Source organism: Hemicordylus capensis, chromosome 2, assembly GCF_027244095.1.
Source record: "Hemicordylus capensis ecotype Gifberg chromosome 2, rHemCap1.1.pri, whole genome shotgun sequence".
NCBI classification, from domain to species: Eukaryota; Metazoa; Chordata; class Lepidosauria; order Squamata; family Cordylidae; genus Hemicordylus; species Hemicordylus capensis.
Window position 1 is genome coordinate 313,179,426 of NC_069658.1, and position 22,672 is coordinate 313,202,097.

The window sequence follows — 22,672 nt, forward strand, 5'->3', positions numbered from 1 at the left end:
ATAGAAAAAGAACAGGGATTTTTCTCCCCTGTTCTCTCTTGCTATTTCTGCCTTTACTTCTAGAGCGTTTTTTCTTCCTTGAAACTTTTTGCCAGATGGTCCCGGAACTGGGAGGGTCATGACTTGAGGCACCATGGGAATACTAAGTTTCCTGAATGTGATCCTGTCTGCTGCGAGCAAGTGGGCATGACAACCCATCTTAAAGGATATTCTCCGTACACTGTGGAGAAAGAACCTTCATGGTAAGTTTACCAATCTTACTTTCAGTTTCAAAGCTGTGTGTTCCAGAAGCAATCTGATCAATGAAAACATTATGTTGGAATCTGGCTTAGGTATAACAAAGGAAGGCACTTGTGCTGGGAATTACAACACATGGAAATATTATTGGTGATATGTGAGATGTTGCCAAAAACATATGACCTACATCTAGACTAGCAAATTTAATTCTGGCCACCTCCCCTTCAAAAAAAATTCCACATGCTGAAACTCTTAACTCTTTATATATTAAATACTACCTTTTTGTTTTGTTATATTTATTTTTAAAGGCCATTCGATGATATTTGAGTATGCTTAATTGAGTGCTTGAATCTAGCCAGATAAATTAAATATACCAGTCCATCTCTCAGTTACAACAGTCAGTATTAAGAGTACCGAAAGCTTCCTATGCTAGTTTAAATCAGGGACAAGGAAATTATTTATTTTAATTATTTATTTTAATATGTTGCTTTTAAAAAAAGTATTATTTAATATGTTACTTACATTGCTGTATTGTTGATTGAACCATTGCACTTTTTAAAAAAGAAACAAAACAAAAATGCCTGTTTGTTGGTTTTTTTAAAATAGAACACAAATGAACAGAGCTATAGTTTTCGGAACATAAGAAATTACATTATAAACATTGATCAAACCACCAGTGGCAGCCATAGCTTCCTTTCTCTTCTCTTCTTTTCTCTAGGGAAGATGGCAAGTTTTGTTGCAATATGATAGCTAGCCAAGCCAGTAGCAGAAGGCCTGTCTTTTTGTATTGGCTATTTGTAGTTATTTTATGGCTGTGTGCCATAATTAATTGGATCATGGAAAAGATTTTCCAGTTGAGGCATTTTGTTCAGTGATTATAACGAACACCAGCATGCCAGCAAAAGACTTGATTCTAATCAGGAATAAATCATCTGACTAGCTGTGTCTGTTAACCCCACTGGGCTTAAGAAAAGCTAGTACAAATTTTACTCATAGAGTATCTGAGCTTTCCTGGATGAAAATCTCCTTTCCTTTGAAATAACATTTCCACTACATCCTCTCAGAATTAGGGTTTCTGTCGTGGTACAGATGTACTCTTGATCACACACTCCTCCACACTCCTCTTCCTGCTGAACTTCAAGTAAGGATTATTTTTGCACTAACTAGGCTAGCTAGGATTTGAAGTTATGGTTTAAAGCTCATTTCCAATCTTAGGTGCAAAACATGGTTAGTTCTTAGCCACAGTTTCTGCCTCTTCTGATGGTCAAGTTATATATTGTTTTATGTGCATGTTTTGCCAGTGCATACTTTTTTTAAAAAAAAGTTAAATTGATTCTGCCGCAGTCCTGGTCCAGACTGATATTGCAGCTGGAGGTAGGGTTGAAAGCCCTTCTCCCCCTGCCACGACCCCAATGCACAAGGATATAGTAAATGTGGTGTGTGGGTGCAGGCCATGAAAAAGGCAGGGAGGGGGCATATGCAGGAAAAGTGTGGGTAATTAGCTGGTCCCATTGATTTCTTGCCTAACTAGTCTGGATGCTGCCCTATGTTACTTTTCTTTAGAAAAAAGAATGGGTGTGTTTTCTTTGTGCTGTTGGCACAATGAAACCGGAAGGAAACTCAGTGCCTCTTTTAACAGCTATGGAGGACAGTAGAGAAAAGGGTTGGATGAGGTCAGAAAGGAGGTGAGAAGAATTAGACAAGGGAATGAGAGAGTTTGCTACAAGGGATCAGTTGCACACTAGTGTGAGGGGCTGCCTTTCTAGCTTAAAAAACCATGAGGCTATAGAGGCTATAGTAGCCTAAGTGGAAAAGGAGCAAGGTGTTTTGCTGCCTTTATGTTCTTCCCTTACTACATGACATTTTGTCACAGGATTCCACCGGTCATATTTTGGGAGCTTGGGAGTGCTTTCCTGGAGTGCTTTTTATCAGCTTTGGCTGATATGTCAGTTAAGCCCATTTCTGGAGGTAAATGACCTTAAAACTTTGGTGAATATGCTGGTTGATAACCTCCAGGCTCGACTGCTGTAATGCACTCTACAGGTGAAACTCGAAAAATTAGAATATCATGCAAAAGTTCATTAATTTCAGTAATGCAAATTAAAAGGTGAAACTGATATATGAGATAGACGCATTACAAAGCGAGATAAGTCAAGCCTTAATTTGTTATAATTGTGATGATCATGGCGTACAGCTCATGAGAACCCCAAATCCACAATCCCAGAAAATTAGAATATTGTGAAAAGGGTCAATAGTCTAGGCTCCAGGTGTCCCACTCCAATCAGCTAATCAATCTATAACACCTGCAAAGGGTTCCTGAGCCTTTAAATGGTCTCTCAGTCTGGTTCATTAGGAATCACAATCATGGGAAAGACTGTTGACTTGACAGTTGTGCAGAAAACCATCATTGACACCCTCCATAAGGAGGGAAAGCCTCAAAAGGTAATTGCAAAAGAAGTTGGATGTTCCCAAAGTGCTGTATCAAAGCACATTAATAGAAAGTTATGTGGAAGGGGAAAGTGTGGAAGAAAAAGGTGCACAAGCAGCAGGGATGACCTCAGCCTGGAGAGGATTGTCAGGAAAAGGCCGTTCAAAAGTGTTGGGGACTTTCACAAGGAGTGGACTGAGGCTGGAGTTAGTGCATCAAGAGCCACCACACACAGACGGATCCTGGACATGGGCTTCAAATGTTGTATTCCTCTTGTCAAGCCGCTCCTGAACAACAAACAACGTCAGAAGCGTCTTACCTGGGCTCAAGAAAAAAAGAACTGGTCTGTTGCTCAGTGGTCCAAAGTCCTCTTTTCTGATGAGAGCAACTTTTGCATCTCATTTGGAAACCAAGGACCCAGAGTCTGGAGGAAGAATGGAGAGGCACACAATGCAAGATGCTTGAAGTCCAGTGTGAAGTTTCCACAGTCTGTGTTGATTTGGGGAGCCATGTCATCTGCTGGTGTTGGTCCACTGTGCTTCATTAAGTCCAGAGTCAACGCAGCCGTCTATCAGGAGATTTTGGAGCACTTCATGCTTCCTTCCGCAGATGAGCTGTATGGGGATGCTGACTTCATTTTCCAGCAGGACTTGGCACCTGCCCACACTGCCAAAAGTACCAAAACCTGGTTCCATGACCATGGGATTACTGTGCTTGATCGGCCAGCAAACTCGCCTGACCTGAACCCCATAGAGAATCTATGGGGCATTGCCAAGAGAAGGATGAGAGACATGAGACCAAACAATGCAGAAGAGCTGAAGGCCGCTATTGAAGCATCCTGGTCTTCCATAACACCTCAGCAGTGCCACAGGCTGATAGCATCCATGCCACGCCGCATTGAGGCAGTAATTGCTGCAAAAGGGGCCCAAATCAAGTACTGAATACATATGCATGCTTATACTTTTCAGAGGTCCGATATTGTTCTATTGACAATCCTTGTTTTATTGGTTCCATGTAATATTCTAATTTTCTGGGATTGTGGATTTGGGGTTTTCATGAGCTGTATGCCATGATCATCACAATTATAACAAATTAAGGCTTGACTTATCTCGCTTTGCATGTAATGCGTCTATCTCATATATCAGTTTCACCTTTTAATTTGAATTACTGAAATTAATGAACTTTTGCACGATATTCTAATTTTTCGAGTTTCACCTGTATGTGAGGCTGCCTTTGTAGTCTGGAAACTACAATTGGTACAGAATGCAGCAGCCAAACTGGTCTCTGGGACAACCCGAAGAGACTGTATAACCAATTTTAAAAGAATTGCACTGGCTACCGATAGGTTTCCAAATGAAATGCAAAGTGCTGATTATTACCTATAAAGCCCTCAATGGCTTGTGCCCAGGATACTTATGAGAGTGCCTCTTTGGTCATGAACCCTGTCACCTATGGAGATTATCTGGAGAGGTCTAGCAATGGTTGCCACTGGCTCGTTTGGCGACTCAAGAGTGGGCCATCTCTGTGGCTGCCCTGGGGCTGTGGAATATGCTCCCTGTCAAAATAAAAGCATCTCCATCTCTGTTTTCTTTTAGTAAGACCCTCAGGACGCACCTGTTTTCTCAGGCTTTTAACTGAAATTAATTTTAAACAGTTTAATTTTTTTTTATTCTATGAAATTGTTTTTAGCTTTTTTACCCTGTGAAATTAAAACATTATAAAACAGTATAACAAAACAATTTCACGGGATAAAAAAGTCAAAAACAATTTCATAGAAGAAAAGCAATCGATCAATTGTGCATACCCACTAGAGGCACACAAAGGCAGTATATAAATAGGAAAAATAAATAAATAATAAATATTTTGAAATGTTCATGATCCTAGTTACAACTTATAGACATGATCCAGGGAATGCAGAAAGTTATTTCTGAATGTTGTGCAGTCAACACTTTACTCCTAGTGATTGTCTAAACTACAGTTCCCATTTACAGGTTTCAGAATCAGTGATTTGGATGCAAGAGCTGCACAGTAGGAAACCTGCTGGGAAAACAATTTGCATGTGTACAACAGACAGTTTCAGCAACAGCAGCTCTTATGACTAACTCTTGTACTCAGAAGGAATTTGAGATTTGATGGGGAATTGTGTTATAGAAAAATGCTTATAATAATGCTGGTACACTGCACATACATCAGAATTTGCAACAGTTTTTAACTGAATGAAAATAACTGGCAGGTAACCTCCTGTAAATAACCAAGTTCAGTATTGTTGTAGATATATAGGTCATTAGGAAATGAGAACTCAGGTTTGTCATAAGGGTATCCAGTTGGAATATAATGCTCTTTACAGCGCTGAGATTAACAGAATGCAGGTCCCAGTTGTAACCCAATATCTTTGACAGTGTGTCACGAGTTCTTTTCGAGGTCCTAGAGCTATAATTTCTGGACCTCTCCTAGTCCAACTTCCTAATATTCAGCGACGTATTCAATAAAAATCTTTTTAATATGGGTCATACATTCTTATTGCGACACCTGAATTAGTCTATTTTACTTTGTAGTGTTTGATCTCTAGTTTTATAACCTTAAAAGGCTTGTTAGAAGGAAAGAAACTGACAGGTTTTTAATTTGAAAGTTAGCATTTGAAAAGGCAATTAGGTCATGATTTTTGCCAAATGAAAATCATGTTAGTCCATCAGTCTTACAAATAAGTCCTTATGTGCTCAGGTCTCTCTCCATTTGCCCATTCTTCATCTTTTCCCTTTTTTTCTTTACATTGTTAAATAGAGTGTTGGCAGTAACCAGCACCCCCACTGTCAGACATTGGAAAGAATACTACTATTTCCATCTTCTCTCCAGTCAAAGGCATGCAAGTAGGAAAGTTAGAGCTCACTGACTCTTCTCTCCACCTTCTTTGTGACATGCACAGGAAAGGAGGAGGCTAATCTCTGTTGTTCTCCATCCAACTGCTCATTAATAATGTTGCTTCCCACAATGTAGGACAGGTTTATTTTATTTATTTATTTATTTATTTTTATTTTTATTTATCATATTCGTATACCACCCAAAACGCAAGTTTGTCCCACAAAAAAAGTGTGTTTACTTTTTTAGTACAGCCACCAATCATAAGATTCATTATGCTTCTTGGGAGCATAAAACTGATGATTATTTGTTAATATAGGGTGTCTCCTGCATTGATCAATATTCCAACAGCTCTGCAATAAAGAAAAATTAAGACCTGCTGAGATCAGCTTTTTTATGATATAGTGTGCCCTTCCATAATTGCATAATGCATTTGAATGAATGTCATACTCAGGTATAAAATATAAATGGATTAATACAGAAGACATGGTCGAACTAAAAAAAAGTTTTAAAATGGATGGTGACAAAATAAAAACAAATGAAAAAAAAATTATTTCTTGCCGTAGCTGTGTTGTGGATGAGATGGACTTTTCAGCTATGGAACTGGATGAAGCACTCAGGAAATTTCAAGCTCATATCCGAGTCCAAGGAGAAGCTCAGAAAGTAGAACGACTTATTGAGGCTTTTAGGTATGGCATAAGCTGTTAATTAATAGTTAATTAATTTGGATTTATTCTCTCATCTTTTGAATTGCAGTGGTAGTACAATTGAATATTCTCAGACGTATTGAGTTCTGTGTTTCACTTTGCAGAAGTGAATAGTTTCTTGATCTAAAATTCTACTAAGTTTATACTGTAGCAGCTTTGTTTCTTGTGTCATAAATTCTTAATTGAATCCTAAACCTGTCCGATTTCAGCTTAAATATTTAAAATGAAATGAAATATTATAGAATCTCAACTTATTGAAATGAAGGCATTGTTCTTTATTACATTTTGTAGTGTACTCTGTTGACCTTTAATTAAGCAGTTTAGCTTAGCTTAGTAAAGAGCATTAACTTATTAAAGCCTAGACAAGTGTTCTTTATACTTGGTGGGGACGTGGGAAGATATGTGGGAAGAAAGAATCTTCCAGTATTCTAAAAATAAAGTATTTGCCTCATAGGATACCATAGCTCTGTTGAAGCTATTGGCCAGAGAAATCAGGCATGTGGAAACGCTTGTATGTGCATGCTATATAGAGTATAAAACCTTCATATAAATATAAAAATCAAATAATGGATCAAAGTTGCATTGTGTTTTATTGCATAATCTGGCATGTTTGGGTCCCGTATGTTCAGACAGTAGGAGGCAAGGTTCACCAACACCAATGGTGCACTTCACATGAACTATGTTTGTTCTCAAAAGCTTGACATCTGTATTGCTTTATCTTGCTGGCAGATGCCTAAGATTCCCTCAAGATGGATGTATAGGCCATATGACTGTTATAATTTGCAGTAGCTTCCATTGAGCTTAGTTTTACATTAATGCGTGGACATGATTGACACCTGCATACAGTTTATTATGTATCGCACACATTTTGATAGTTAATTCTTTATGTTCCACAAGATAGTGCTTACCTAACTGTGTTGTTAGTCATATGCATCTGAATTCAGCTTGTGAAAGATTTGGGCGTACATGCTTTTCTGGAGCTGGATGTAGTTAAATGTAGATGCTAATGGAGCTAGTTGTGGTTAAATATAGCTTTGACCACAGAATTATCTAGACAGTAGTTTGGATATAATTGGTGTGCATAATAATAAATCATTATTATTACAGGTGCTATTATTAGCTGAGTGAACATGATAAAATGGTAAATAATTCTAGAGCAATAAATGTTTGTGATACAGTCATTATAAGTTGAGCATCCTTAATGGAACAGTTTATTAATTTGTTCTAAATGACACATCAATTCATCCCTGAATCTGACCTAGTCTTTTCCTTTCATGTATTTTGTAGTCAGAGGTACTGCATCTGTAATCCGGGCGTTGTGAGACAATTCAGAAATCCCGATACCATCTTCATCCTAGCTTTTGCAATCATATTATTAAACACAGACATGTATAGTCCAAATGTAAAACCAGAACGCAAAATGAAACTTGAAGATTTTGTCAAGAATCTAAGAGGTAGGTATATTCTGGTGCTTTATCAGAATCTAAAGACCAAATAGGTTGGTTTTGAACATGTGACTTTTATAGTCTTCTTTTAATTTTTCTGTGTGAACCGCCTTGGGATTATTTTAATGAAAGGCAGTATACAAATTTAACAATAAATAAATAAAACAAATCTGTTCCTGAACCTTATGAAACAAGTGTGGACAGCCAGCCTTTCCTGAAGCTAAAGGCTAACCCTTAAGTAATGCTTTACCAGGAGCATTCCCATACAGGCTTTTAGCTCAGAATGGAGAGTGTGTATTCACACATTGGCTGGATTTGCACCAAAGTCCATGTGAGATATTGGGGAGCACTTTACACATGAATCAGGTTTTTCATCGTGTGTTACAGCCTAGCCTGATTTATGTCCAGATTTTAAAAATCCATTTTTTGCGCGCGTGTGTGTGTGTGTGTGTGTGTGTGTGTGTGTGTGACAAATTTGAACTCTCAGTAAAGCTTCCCAGTAATCTGGAGGTGACTGTCTAGGAAAGTTTTCCTGTCTGGGAAAGCTCCAGGCAAGGAACACTTTGTAAAGGGGGTATGTAATGTTTTATGGGTGATAGTGCAGCATTGTCCTTTTTCACTTTTCAATGGGATCAAACTGATTCCTAGTACTTTGGCAAAAGGTTAGAAAATTCACAAGGTAGTTTTGAAAGTTAGTTGTAAAAATGGCGGTGTTGCTTTATTTGGGACGTAAGTAGTGCCGCAGAACTCTACCAGTACAAAAATCACAGAAGGATAATGTGTATTGTTCTAGTTAGCATGTTTGTGTCGTTCTCTTTATAAAAGGGTTGAAGTTTTAGAACTTTGAAGAAGCTGACTTGATCTAATTTATGATCTGAAAAGAAAGAAAATCAGTGCTAAAGCTGTGAAGTCTGCATGAGATAGTTCGGGCAGATATTCTTATTAATGAATAGACGTTCATGTTAATGAAGTGTTTATTAAAAAAGAGATGAATGTGGGAGCTGGACTATACATGCTTGGCCTTCTCCAAAGGCTAATTTAATTATTGTTAGTGAGAACTATATGAAGGACTACCTGTTTCTTCACCATACAAGAACAGTGGAGAGGGCTCTGCTCCACATGCCAACAGCAAGAAACTAGTTGTTGTGCACATGGGTCAGGGCCTTCTCTATTATTGTCCCCAGATTGTGCAATGCTCTCCCTGTGGCCATCTGCACCCTCCCACCCTTGTCTCACTTTTGATGGCAGACAAAGGCAGTGCTGTTCCCCTGTGCCTTTGGTCTCTGACTGCTATGCTGGTCTTATGCCGTGGTTATTTTTTACACACACACACACACACACACACACACACACACACACACACAGAGCCATAGCTCAGTGGTAGAGCATTTGCTTTGCATGCAGAAGGTCCCAGGTTCAATTTCTGGCATTTCCAGGTAGGGCTTGGAAAGACTACTGCCTGAAATGGAGAGTCACTGCCAATGAGTGTAAACAATACTGAGTTAAATGGACCAATGGTCTGACTCAGTAGAAGGCAGCTTCCTATGTTCCTCTCTCTCTGTGTGTCTGTTGGCTGTGATATGCTGTGTTTAAATTGTTTTTGTCTATTTTAATTTTGTGATTTTAATTTTTTTAAACTCTCTTGGGATTTTATATAAGGCAGGATGATGATAATAATAAATTGCCCATGCTGCAGCATGCCCTAAAGTGGTGGAGAGGTGAGGTTTTTCCCCCCACCTGGATGTATTTTCTTGAGGAACAAAGTAAGCCTGTTTAAAATTTATAGTAATCCAGCAAATGCTTTTTTGCCCACTATAAAATCTAACGGGAGGATGATTCTTGTAGATTTCCAAAATAGTTGAGTCCCCACACCCCACAAATTTAATAATGTAGCAAGCTATTGGGACCAGTTTTTATAAGAGACAATAGGTCTTTGTTTCCAGCTGATAGTAGTAATCATTTTGATCAAAGTATTATATCATGTAAGCAGTACATTTGGTGCTTCTTTTCACACAATTCTTGTCTCACTGAAAATAGAGAAAGTAAGATCTTACAATTCAAACTTATTTCCATATCCTTACAAGACGTGTTTCCTCTAACAGGGTTCCCAGATGATGTTGACTACAACTCCGATAATACCCAAGCAAAGGCTATTACAGCTGGAGATACTGAGAGTTGTAGTCAACAAAATCTGGAAATTCCTGTTAGAGGGAACACTGCTTACAATTATTTTGTAGCTGTTGTGATTCAAACTTCTCTTCATGCCACAAAAGCCATACCTAAAAAATAGCATCAGCTGCCTGAATATTTACGAGTTTAAATAATAATTGGCACGTACACGGTTATACTATGCAATGAGTATAATGATCCTATTAGAGTAAATTACGTTGAGCATCAAGTCTGAAATAATCTGGTAGCAAAAAATTTCATCACCAAAATTAAGCTATGTCATTGTCTCCTGCTGTTAGAAGATCATATTCCCATGAAAGTCAGGGGCCTCTCAGGAATAGAATGGCGTGTTGTGTGGCAGGGAATGGGAGAGCCCACCAGAATTGGGCAGAGGATACATGCACAGCTTGCCATCCACTCATGAGGTGCCAAAGCTCTCAAGAGTGACTTCTCAGGTGGCAGAAGAGGGTATAGGAAAGTCATTTGTACTCATATGGATCTGCAGGTTTAATACATTTGTTGTTGTTTTAAAAAGAAACACCTTGCTCTGCATAGGACATGGAGTGACCTGTTAACACAGTGATCTTCTGGGACAGAGACTGGAGTGTGGGTATTGGGGCAGATGCAGGTGTTTGTGTGAGGCATGGATGTGGTGTGATGTGATGTGTTGTGTTGTCTGCAGCATGCAGCCAAAGGCATTTTTGCGTGTGTGGCTATGAAGTCTAGAGCAATATGCTGTGTGATTCATTCTAGGTATGCGTGCAGGTAGCCAGGATTGACATAGGTTCATATGATCCATGGATCTTCTGACAGCGTCTGGCTGGATGACTAGCCCAGATCTTATTGTAAATTAAATGTCCTGGTGAACAACACAGAACTTAGCCAGGATTCCTGTTGTGCGGAAGTTCTCACAATTACACTAATGTCAGTCAACTGCATTTAACCAGGATTAACATGTTCATGAGAATGTGCTGTCTGCAGGCTAGCTATTCCTCAGGTAGAGCTGTATGGGTTGGTCAGTGATTAACCAGCCTGCACAGCTCTAGTTGACAAGTGGCCCGGTTGCAGGCAAAGCAGTTAAACACCTGAAAGTGGCAGGATAAGAGGAAGAAGCTCAACAGGAGCTGTTGGAAACCAGAGGGAGTTATGCCACATCCCCCTTGCCAAGGCAAGCTGCTACTAAATGCAACTGTTGTGAATGTTGCTGATGCTGCTACTTCTTGTGTATCATAATTACTCTTGAACCCTCTGGATAATGTGACAATGCACCAAGTAATGGATTGTCACAATAATGTGGTATCTAAAATTAGATTAATTTATTATTATTGGGCTCTGATATTTACATGTATCTGCTTCATGTGGTCTGTATGTGTGATCATCATACTACTGGAGCAACTTAGAGAAGATAAGCTGCATTGGAAGCTTCCATGAACAGGGATATCTGCTTCATCATTGTGCCATAGTCACAGAAGCTGTCACTGTGTCTATCTTGAGTAAACTTCTCCATCAAAAAGCTTCTGTAAATAATATCTGTGTACCTAATAATTCAATGCTTGTGTACATAATAATGTTTGTGTATCCAACTCCTTATATTATTAGGTATTGTACTCATAGCAGATTCATAACATTTGACTTGGTTTTTAGTGTGAATGCATCCATAATTGAGCCTCCTTGAAGGAATTCTGTTACTTTTAGCCTATTCGAGCATAAAACTATACAGATAGATCATTTTGCAAGATTCAGTTCTAATAGTGTGGCTTGAATTGTGGTCGAACAAGATATTATTGCTTGATGCACATAATTGGAGATAGTGTGATTGGGTTTGTTTTGTTTTTGTCAGTAAATAACTGCTTAGTCAGGCCCTTGTGGACCAAAACACCTCATAGGAGGGTAAGGGGTGCTTTAATCCTCACTTCAGTTATGGGCTTCATTCAGATCACTGCCCACAACTGCTTTTTGCCCCAGAGAGCTTCCTCCATATCCCAGGGAAATAGCAGCTTCTGGAGGAAGGAATCAATGTAAATCAGGACTAGAGGCTCCATTTAGATCCTTCTTCTATATAGACAATTTTAAAAAGCACTCTGAACCCATTCACATACTTAAAGTAACATCTAGTTTGAACCTTAACATCCCAAAGTTCCAAAAAGCACTCTGTAAATGTCAGATGTCCTTGGAAATTGCATTAGTTTAGTGGACACATGTATATTTTGTGACTGTTGTCCTGAGCCATCATTAGATAACTAAGGACCTGAGCATTATATACTGTAATCTGTTTACTGAACATTGATTGTGCAGCCTATATATTGCAATGTGGGAAACATGTGAAAACATTCCAAATGTCATAGAAAGAACAAATAGCATGTAATGTTGCCTTTTTTGTTTTTGAAATAGTATTACAGTTACTTTAATTGTTAAATAGCAGATTATGTGGATATTTGGGAACATGTTATGTAATTTAGGCTTTAGCAGAAATATCAGTGGTTTCAGTACAGGAGTTGATAATGCAAATAAGCATTACTATTTAATATCTTTGTTTTGCCCTTTAGGAGAGGAGCATCATCCTCAAACTGTGGAGATGTTTATGATTTGATAACTATTGGTTTTGAATGTGCAGGTGTGGATGATGGTGAAGATATCCCACGAGAGATGCTTATTGGGATTTATGAGAGAATTCGAAAGCGTGAGCTCAAGACAAATGAGGATCATGTGTCCCAGGTCCAAAAAGTTGAAAAACTCATAGTAGGAAAGAAGCCGGTAAGTTTGGTGAAACTTCACCCAATTATATTACACATTTGAGGACTGCTGGAAAACTGATGTGCTCTTAGGCTTGTCCTTCATTATAAATTGGTCACTCATGAAAGATAGTATGTCTCTAGGACAGACATGGCTAATAGGTGCTCAAAATTTGGGCTAAGTAACTGGCAGCTGTATTGCTGTAAAGGCCCAGAAGCAGGTTTTCTTCTTACCTGGTTCCTATCTTGTGAGCAGCTATAGTTTTCTATACACAAAGTTCTCCAATATTGTGGAGGTAAGATTCTTGGACAGTTTGGGATTGCCAAGTCTGCGATATTGGAATGCCTAACCTAACCCAAAGAATAGGTTACATACTCAGACTACATGAATGGCTGGCATACAGCAACTCATGCACCTTTATAAGCCTCCCTATGCACTAGCTGAGGAGCAGGGAGAGTGGCCATTGAAACTTTAAATCTCTTTTCCCATCAGCTGATGTTCAGTTAGACTTGAGATATGTTTAGGCATTAGATACATAGACAGCTCAGCGGGCAAATACGATCTATCTATAGTGATCACTGATGATCCAAATTTATAGAAGCCTGTTGATCGTGTAATAAAATCTTGTTTCACCTTGAATTATATTAATGTGCTTTTGAGACCATATAACAGCCAAATAATGTCTAAATGTGCCACAAGGAATGAGCTAATATATTCATTCCTGCTGACAGGTCCCTATTTCCCTGTTCATCTGAATGGGAAAATAGGGACATGCTGGCAGGTATGTACTTGCTGACTTTGCATACATGGTTAAATGGATTCCAGTTGGGTTACTACTGTTATAGCATTTAGAAACCTTGTGGGAAGGATAATGGTTGCCATCTTTGCAAGAGACTTTGCTGCTACCAGCACTGCCCCCCCCACCACTATGTACATTCTGGAAGGCACCAGCAGGTGAGGAGGAAACCCCCAAAGAGCCCAGTCTTTAATTTTGAAGGAGCTTTGCATTGTTCTTGCCCCTAATCACTACTTCTTTCTAGCCGCTTTTATGAAGTATCGTGCCATCATGTTGCTCCATACAAAAAAGGCAATTTTGGAGTGATGACAAATTTTGGAGTTTATGAGCAATGAAAAGATGGAAGTGGGCAGGGCCTTCTCTTCCTTTTGCCGATTTAATTCTGCAACTTTAGGCACAATAAGGAAGACTTCCAAATCTGTTCGTTGTGTGGGCTATCCTGTGGCCACAATTCACAACTTGCAACTAGTGGATTTTCCACTAATGGTTATCCTAACTAGTGAATTCCGTGAAACTATTATATTAAGAAAGGAAGAGATAAATTATTTGTACATACAAAGTTACCTTATACTGAATCAAATCATTGGTCTTTCTTTCCTCATTCTCTCTGCTAAGGATGACCAAGCCCCCTCTCACTCACCTCATATTGCCTGGTAAATTATTCAGTTTCTTTCCTCCCAAAATTGTGGTGGGGGGTGGGAACCCCAGATAATTTTCAAGGCAATTTGAGACTTGAAAAATGCCAGTCCTTGCTCCCAAAACACTGTTCCTACCAGCTCCCTTCTCGCTGCCCTTCAAAAACACACTCCCCTCCACTATTTATTTGCTATTAAAGGAAAATATATGATTGCTCTTGGGGTTAGTGGAGAGGAGAGGAGAGCTGGTCTTGTGGTAGCAAGCATGACTTGTCCCCTTGCCTAAGCAGGGTCTGCCCTGGTTGCATATGAATGGGAGACTTGATGTGTGAGCACTGTAAGATATTCCACCGCTCTTTGATTTTTCAACAGAGTTTGAAATTTAGTAATATTAGGAGGCTGAGTAGACTAAAATCGAGTTTGGTAAGATATAGGATATATATTTTGAATTATTATAGCAAGGGTCAATTGTATAGTTAGTGATTCGTGCTGATTGGTGAGCTGGAAGTCAATTTTTGTTTAATTAGATGTAATGAGATGTTCAAGACATTGTTAAAATCAATAAAAATTTAACGCAAAAGAAGATATTCCGCCGCTCTGGGAAGAGCCACTCAGGGAAGAGCAGAAGGTTCCAAGTTCCCTCTCTGGCATCTCCAAGATAGGGCTGAGAGAGATTGCTGCCTTTCAACCTTGGAGAAGCCGCTGCCAGTCTGTGTAGACGATACTGAGTTAGATGGACCTATGGTCTGACTATGTTCCTACTGTCAGTCAGTACCAAGGATTGAAGGCATATCAGGCAAGATGTGGTGATTATTATTATTATTTATTTGGACTTGAGATCACCTCTCCTTTGACATGAGCTTTTTCAAACTCCCAGAATTCTTCTCCAATTTTAAATGTGGATAATTTCTACACGGATAGCTCTGCACTGCCTCCTTCAATTGGTAACAGTTCTGCAAGGTCTCAGAGTTCTGTCCCCATCCATTCACCTTTTAACTGGCAATGCCTGGTATTGGAGGGTAGAGCACACATGAAAAAACTGTGCTTTACCTGCTGAGCTGTGTGTCCTACCAGCCTAAACATTTGAAGGCAGATTTCAGTACGTTAGAAGATAAATTGTCTGAAAGCTTGAATTGTTCAGCTCTGTATATGATTAGAGTTTTTTGTTTTCTGCCATGCCACACCCCACCTTAGCTACCTATTGGCGAAGCAGGGAAGTAACTTGCCTAGGGAGCAAGAAGTTGCTGGTTTGAATCCCAGACTATGGGAAACACCTATATTGGGCAGGAAGATGCTGAAAGGCATCATCTCATACCACGTGGGAGATGGCAATGGTAAACCCCTCCTGTATTCTACCAAATACAACCACAGGGCTCTGTGGTCGCCAGGAGTCAACACCGACTCAACGGCGCAACTTTACTTTTACACCCCACCTTAAACCACAGAGTAGTTTAGCTCCTCCAGTATGATGTATACAATAGCTCTTAGTGTACAGTCCCATGCAGTTTACTTGAGAGAGTCCTATTGAGCATATGAATAAATATGCAGATAACTTTACTGCATGCAATCCCTCATACAGCGGCTTAACCCCAAGTACCAAAAGCCTACCCAAATAAAGATCCCTTACTAACATTTGTGTACAGTATAGCAAGACTCTAAGGAAAAATCATCCAAATGTGCGGGGCAGCCATTGAGAATATATGCCCTTGTCTTCTCCATGCCCTTGGTGCATATGTGAGATGGGATGGGCATTCTCAATACACCTTTGCCTGTTTCCATAAAATTGCTTTTCTGAGAAGAACAGGTTACAATGTAGAATGGCCAAAGCCATATAAAGCAGAAAGTAGTATTTCAAAAGCAGGACACACTCTCTGCAATGTACAAGCTCTGTGTAAATATTATTTGGACTCATGGCAGTTACTATATCTCCTGTTGTGTTCCCATTAGTGATACTAACAGTAGAACAATGAGAGAGAGAAATCTGGAAGCAGTTGCTTATAATTATTTATAGGAGTGTTTTTATTTTATTTTATACGACTTTAGTCATATTAAGACCTTGAAGAATTTACTTGATATTATATGATTTTGTGTTTCTCTGAAGTTTAATGCACTTGTATGTATCTTTCTACTACAGATTGGATCTCTACATCATGGACTTGGTTGTGTAGGTATTTCCTTCACATTCATTTGTGTTCTAAAAGGACTGCTAATCAGAAAAGATTTTAAGCCTGACCTTTTCTGGTGTTTTAATGTTTTTAAATATTTTGTTGTTCTAATTTGGCCATTCAGAACTTTTCAATCAAATCATTCTATTAAAGCATAAATAATTGATCTAATGAACACTTTCCATTATGTAAAGTAGTCAGATGGTCACAGCATCACACAGATACCCTGTGATGTTCAGTTTCATACAGGGAAGACATTGAATGACAATACATATGCCCAACTACACATCCCTATCCCCTTTACCAAACTGGCTAGGCTTACCGAGTCCGCCCTCAGAGCAATGATGGGGAGGGGGTTGAGCATCACCTTGTGCCTGCTCTGCCCCAGGCTGCTTGCTCCCTGTGTCTGCCCCTTTCCAGTGGTCCCTTACATTCTCCACCAGCCAGCCTCTCATCCCAGGCCAGCTCCTCATATGCCTCCTCGCAGGCTATCCATCACCCTCTCCCAATTACGGGGCCAACACCCCTCTTTATTCCCTCTACCTTTTACAGCTGCTGCCAGTGCCTCTCCTCCTTCTCCCTCCCTTCTCCTGCTCAGACCTCCTCCCTCTGGGAAGTGTGATACTGATGTTGTCCCCACACGCATCCCATTTGGCCCTTTCAGGACTCTGCCCCTCCTCCACTTCTCCTCAGCTGCCATCTGTCCCTTCCTCCTCAGATCCCCTCACTACTCCGTCCTCGGAGGCAAGGACAGCCAATCTCACCGGGCACAGATATATTAAAGTGATTTATTAAAAAGTATGTTGTGTTCTTGCCACTCTTGCATAATGATTTCTTAAGCTAAAACTCAATTTTCCTTCAGATTTTTAAAAAACGTTATATTGCTTTGAAGCTATTATTATAACTATTTAACTATTATATGACCCTTCCTCCTAACAATTTCAGAGTAGCATGTTGGTGGGGCTGGGTCATTCTAGCCTGCAAAAATTTGGCTGGGAAAATCATTTGTCCAAAGTAACCCGGTAAGTTTTATGGCATTGTGGGGACTAAAACCTGAGTTGGGTCCAGCTAGGTTTATAAGAACTACTTAATGCTTTTCAATATAAATTAAAGATAAAACTTTCTATTACCTTCTCTGTATGAAATTGAACCTCACAGGGAAGCAGAAATTTGGTATTCTACAAAATTAATAATCAGCTCAGTTCAGACATAATAGTCAAACCATCGTTTGGCAATTAGGTCTGAGCCTCAGACTTCATTCACTTCTCTCCCCCTTGCAGACTTCAGTTCTCTCCCTCAGTTCCGGGTTTAGCTAAACCATCGTTTACTATTGCATCCAAATATGAAGAATTAGATTTGTGTGAACCATAGACTGTCTCCAAACCAGAAATAGAAACTATGATTCGGCAAAGTCTGGAACGTGAGAAGAGAGAATGGAGGAGTGGGGAGTGTGTGAGCCCAGAATGTGGCCCTAACTAGCTAAAGCACGGCTCGCATTATCTCCAAATTGAGTCATTCTGTTTGTATTTGAATTGCTTGAATTTCAGTTAAATGACAGACAAATTGATGTGTAATCTAATTTTGGATAATGAAAAAAGCTATAATTTATAATTGTTGTTAAATATTATTTTAAAAATCTACTTTTAAATATGTGTGTCATCTTTTCTTAATTTTGTGACTATTGTTAGGTCAAAATATTTGGTGGATATATTTTGCTTTCATGTTTACATTGCTTTTCTTTTGCCTTCCACTGCTGCATTGTCAATATAAGCTGACCATAAGTTTAGGTATCACAGAATTGTTGGACTGAGATATTCCTTATAACTTCCCTCCACCACATCACACACACAACTACAGCAAAATATATTTAGCAGCCCCTCTGTCCTCATACACTTCCTTTTTTAGAACGGTAACTACACACAGGAAACTTTGGGGTTTTGCTTTGGGTGGATTTAGTTTGAAAGCTTTGACAGAAAATCTCAGTAGAGCAGGACCCTTACTTATCTATATATATTTTTTCTCATGAAATTCTTAGTCCCATGAGCAGATCATTAACACACAAGCTTCAACAAAGTTCATGGTTCCCTGCACAGTAATATAATCCAACTTCCTCAAGCTGTAGTGATTACCTCTGGAAAAAATTAACTAACCCAGTAGTAACATCCAAGTTGAACACAAGAATAAATTTCCTCTTCACTGATGTCTAACATTAGACATAAAACCTAAGAATGTTCTTTGAACATTTTGTTTAATTAAAAATTGCAGAAATGGAAATTTTGCAATAATTTTTGCATTAGTTGGATTTCCAGCTTTGAGCTTTAGAAAACCTAGTTTGTGTAAAGTTGGAATACCAGTTGGTAATCTCCTTACTTGACTGTCATATAAAACACATAGAATTGCTATGGTTGCCCAAGTTACAGAACAGACTGTTAAATAGGATAATATGATCTCCAAGATAAAAACAAATATGGAGAATTCTTGTTGCAGTCATTTCATTATGTTATGAACCATATCATTAAACTGACCCAGTTTTTAAATTAAGGAATCGTGCATGGAATATATGCACTAAGGAATAGTGCATATATTAAATTGTATCTATAGTGGATATTTTAAATTGCACTATGTTGGGAGTCAGCATATGTTGGGTCATGTTAGCAGCTCATCATCCTGGTCAGCTTTTCTCCCTGCCCTCAGTGCCAGTTGTAGTTTTGAGGAGAAGGTTGTGTTATCGGTGCGGTAAGTTGCTGCACACAAAGAAGCTTACCTTGTAGTAGGGATGTGCGCAAATTGTGATTCTGTGTGAATTTCAAAACAAATTCTGGGTATCTTTAAAATGGAGGAGAGCAGGTGCATACCTGCATGCGCGAAGGCCATGTACATGCTGGCGTCGCACAAGAGCGCCGCCAGCTCACAAAGATAGCTGGGAGGAACGCCATCAATTCAGGAAGTGGCAGCGAGGGGCGGAGGAGCAGGTATGCACCTGCTCTCATCTATTTTAAAGGTGTTCAGGGATGTGATTTGAATCATGATTCATGCATATCCCTACCATGTGGTAACAGCATCACATGAGGTGATCTTAACGCAACCTCCATATGGTGCCCATAATGTACTCGCTGATCAAATTGCATAGAAATATTTGGCTGGTGTAAATAAAATAAATAAAATGTTAATTATAATGCAGCAAAGAATAAATTTATTTACAGTTGATGATTCTGTAGTTCAGAGATTTTTTGTAGAAAAACTGGGAAACTTGACTCAGATAAGAGCATGGAACATTTTGAAGTTGAATTTCCTTTCTGGAAATATATATCTATATTCTTTATGTTTACCATCTTTTCATAAGTATAATGAATGTACAAACTAAATTATAATCTCAGTGACTAATAGAAATAAAATTCCTCTGTTGACTATTATTTTATAAAAAGAGTGAAATTGTTTATGAAGATAGAGGAAAATTTGTAGTGACTTTGAAATACAGTATCCAATTCCTTGCAAAATATTTTCTACAATGAACTTATTGTTAATAATATATTACCCTTTCTGGCACATGTGTATCTCTATATATTGTTGACACTTTAAAGTCTACCTTTAAGGATGTTGCTAATATTGGGAAGAAAACCTCACAAAGTACCATAAATGGGCAACTCCAATAAACAACAGAAGTAAAAATCCAAAATGGTGCAAATGAGATACTTTAATGAACAGATCTTTTCATCAAAGCCTTCATTTGCACAATTTTGGATTTTAAAAAATTATTTATTTTATTTATGTATTAACATATTTTTATACCGCCCAAATCTTGCGTCTCTGGGCAGTTTACAACAAAATAAGAACAAAATAAAACATTCATTAAAAGAAAAATGAAAAGTTTACAACATTACAACAATTTAAATTTTTTAAACAATATTTTAAAACAACATTAAAACCATTAAAACAATATTAATTAAAAAATATGAAAAACACTTCACTTAAATAATACAAAACACTTGGTTATTAACTGAGGTCTGCACTGTGCATTTATCTATATCCCACAGGTTCTCTCTCTGCCACATAGAAGGCTTGTTTGCTACTGCAGGCTCTTTGAAGTTCCAGATCCAAATAAACCTCAGAAGCTTGGATTACACCAACGAGAAATATTTTTATTTAATGATCTCCTTGTGGTATGTATCTGACAGATGTGTGTTTTAATAACCTTTTAGAAGCTCTATTAAAATAGAGAGGTTTATTTGTATCAAATCAGTCCAATCCAGGTAGGACTGGACTGCAGATGTGCAAAAAAAGACTTCTGCAAACATATGCCTATCTGGATGGGAAACTTCATGTATATCTAGAGCTGTGCAGGGCTCCTGTATCTGAAACAGCACATCAGGGTTGAATGCGAATAGCTCTTTATAAAAAGGCTGTTTGGGGGCAGAGACTTAGAAAAATTTGAAAGCTTGCACCTAGTAGAGAACTTTGTCCCTGGAATGCTGCTCCTGCTAGGAATTGCATCTCTCCTTCCCCCTGTTCTAGGAAGCCATTAGTGCTTCTGTGACATTTGTAGTCATTTAAAAAAATCCATACCCTCGTCTTAAACCTACTTGCATGCCTAACATCCAGTATACCTCCCAAAGGCAAGGTGCTTAGCAGGCCTGGAAGCAAAGGTAGAAACGCAGCTAAGTAGCAGTGCAAGAAAGAAGTGCAGCAAGCCAGCTTGGGAAGCCAGCTGGCACTCATAAGAACATAAAAACAGCCTTGCTGGATCTGGCCCAAGGTCTGTTTAGTCCAGCATCCTGTTTCATACAGTGGACCACCAGATACCTCTGGGAAGCCCACAGGCAAGAGATTAGAGAATGCCCTATCGCTGTTGCTCCCTTGCAACTGATATTTAGAGACATCCTGTCTCTGAAGCTGGAGGTGGCCTATAGCCACCAGACTAGTAGCCATTGATAGATGCATCCTACATGAATTTGTCTAAGCCCCTTTTAAAGCCATCCAAGCTAGTGGCCATCACCACATCCTGTGACAGAGAATTCTATAGATTATGTGCTGTGTGGAAAAGTACTTCCTTTTGTTGGTCCTAAAATTCCCTACCTTCAGTTTCATGAGATTGACCACTGGTCCTAGTGTTGTGATAGAGGGACAAAATTTACTCTCTGTACACTCTCTATTCCATGCATGATTTTATACACCTCTACCATGTCTCCCCATAGTTGCCTCTTTTCCAAACTAAAAAGCCCCAGATGCTGTAGCCCTGCCTCATAAGGAAGATGTTTGAGGCCAGTGATCATCTTGGTTGCCCTCTTCTGCACCTTTTCCTGTTCTACAATGTCCTTTTTAGATATGGTGACCAGAACTGTACGCAGGACTCCAAATGTGGCCACACCATAAATCTGTATAAGGACATTATAATATTAGCATTTTTATTTTCAGTTCCCTTCCTAATGATCCCTAGCATGGAGTTGGCTTTTTTCACAGCTGCCGTGCACTGAGTCAACTAATGTGCTTTCAACTACCTGTCAACCACAATACCAAGCAGTGTTCCCTCTAACAGGGATTCCCAGATGTTGTTGACTACAACTCCCAGAATCCCCAGCTGTAACGGATTTTGCTTGGGTATTCTGGGAATTGTAGTCAACAATATCTGGGAATCCCTGTTAGAGGGAATACTGATACCAAGATATCTCCCTGATCAGTCACTGACAACTCAGAACCCATCAGTGTATTTGTGAAGTTGGGGTTTTTGCCCCAATATGCATCACTTTATACTTGCTTACCTTGAACTGCATTTGCCATTCTGTCGCCCACTCACCCAGTTTGGAGAGATCCTTTTGGATCTCACAATCTGTTTTGGATTTCACTACCCTAAATACTTTAGTGTCATCTGCAAATTTGGCTACTTGGCTGCTTACTCCAATTTCTAGATCATTTCTGAATAAATTAAAGAGCAGTGGTCCCAGTACAGAGGTTTGTGGTACCCCACTTTCTTACTTCCCATTGTTGGGGAAAGGGTCAATATATTCCTACCGTGTGTTTCCTGTCCTTCAACCAGTCACCAATCCACACATGGACCTGTCCCCTTATCCCATGACTACTAAGTTTACTCAAGAGCCTGTTGTCAAAAAAACCTTTTTGTGAGTCCAAGTGTACTGTGTCAATCAGATCATCTTTATCCACATGCCTGTCGACACTCTCAAAGAATCCTTAAGAGGTTAGTGAGGCAAAACTTGCTGTTGCAGAAGCCATGCTGGTTTTCCTTCAGCAAGACCTGTTCTTCAGTAGGTTGAACAATTTTGTCCTTAATCATGCTTTCCATTAATTTACCAGGCACAGAAGTTAAGCTAACCAGCCCGGATCCCCCCTGGATCCCTTTTCGAAAATCAGAGTTACATTAGCTATTTTCCAGTCATCTGGTACAGAGCCTGATTGTTACATATTTTTGTGAGGAGACTAGCAATAGCATATTTGAGTTCCTTCAGAACTCTTGCGTGGATGCCATCTGGCCCTGGCGATTTGTTGATT

General features: G+C 39.1%; 1 protein-coding gene across 14 annotated transcripts in view; it reads left to right on the forward strand.

The window, feature by feature from the left end:
- The window catches only part of IQSEC1 (IQ motif and Sec7 domain ArfGEF 1), a 595,321-nt gene that overhangs the window by 528,343 nt on the left and 44,306 nt on the right, over positions 1 to 22,672 (forward strand). For all 14 annotated transcript variants that reach the window (XM_053303424.1, XM_053303427.1, XM_053303440.1 and 11 more), the window contains 5 exons: positions 6,088 to 6,210; positions 7,516 to 7,682; positions 12,457 to 12,596; positions 16,141 to 16,170; positions 20,206 to 20,331. In XM_053303424.1, coding sequence (XP_053159399.1) covers positions 6,088 to 6,210; positions 7,516 to 7,682; positions 12,457 to 12,596; positions 16,141 to 16,170; positions 20,206 to 20,331 — 586 coding nt within the window. The remainder of the gene's footprint in view (positions 1 to 6,087; positions 6,211 to 7,515; positions 7,683 to 12,456; positions 12,597 to 16,140; positions 16,171 to 20,205; positions 20,332 to 22,672) is intronic.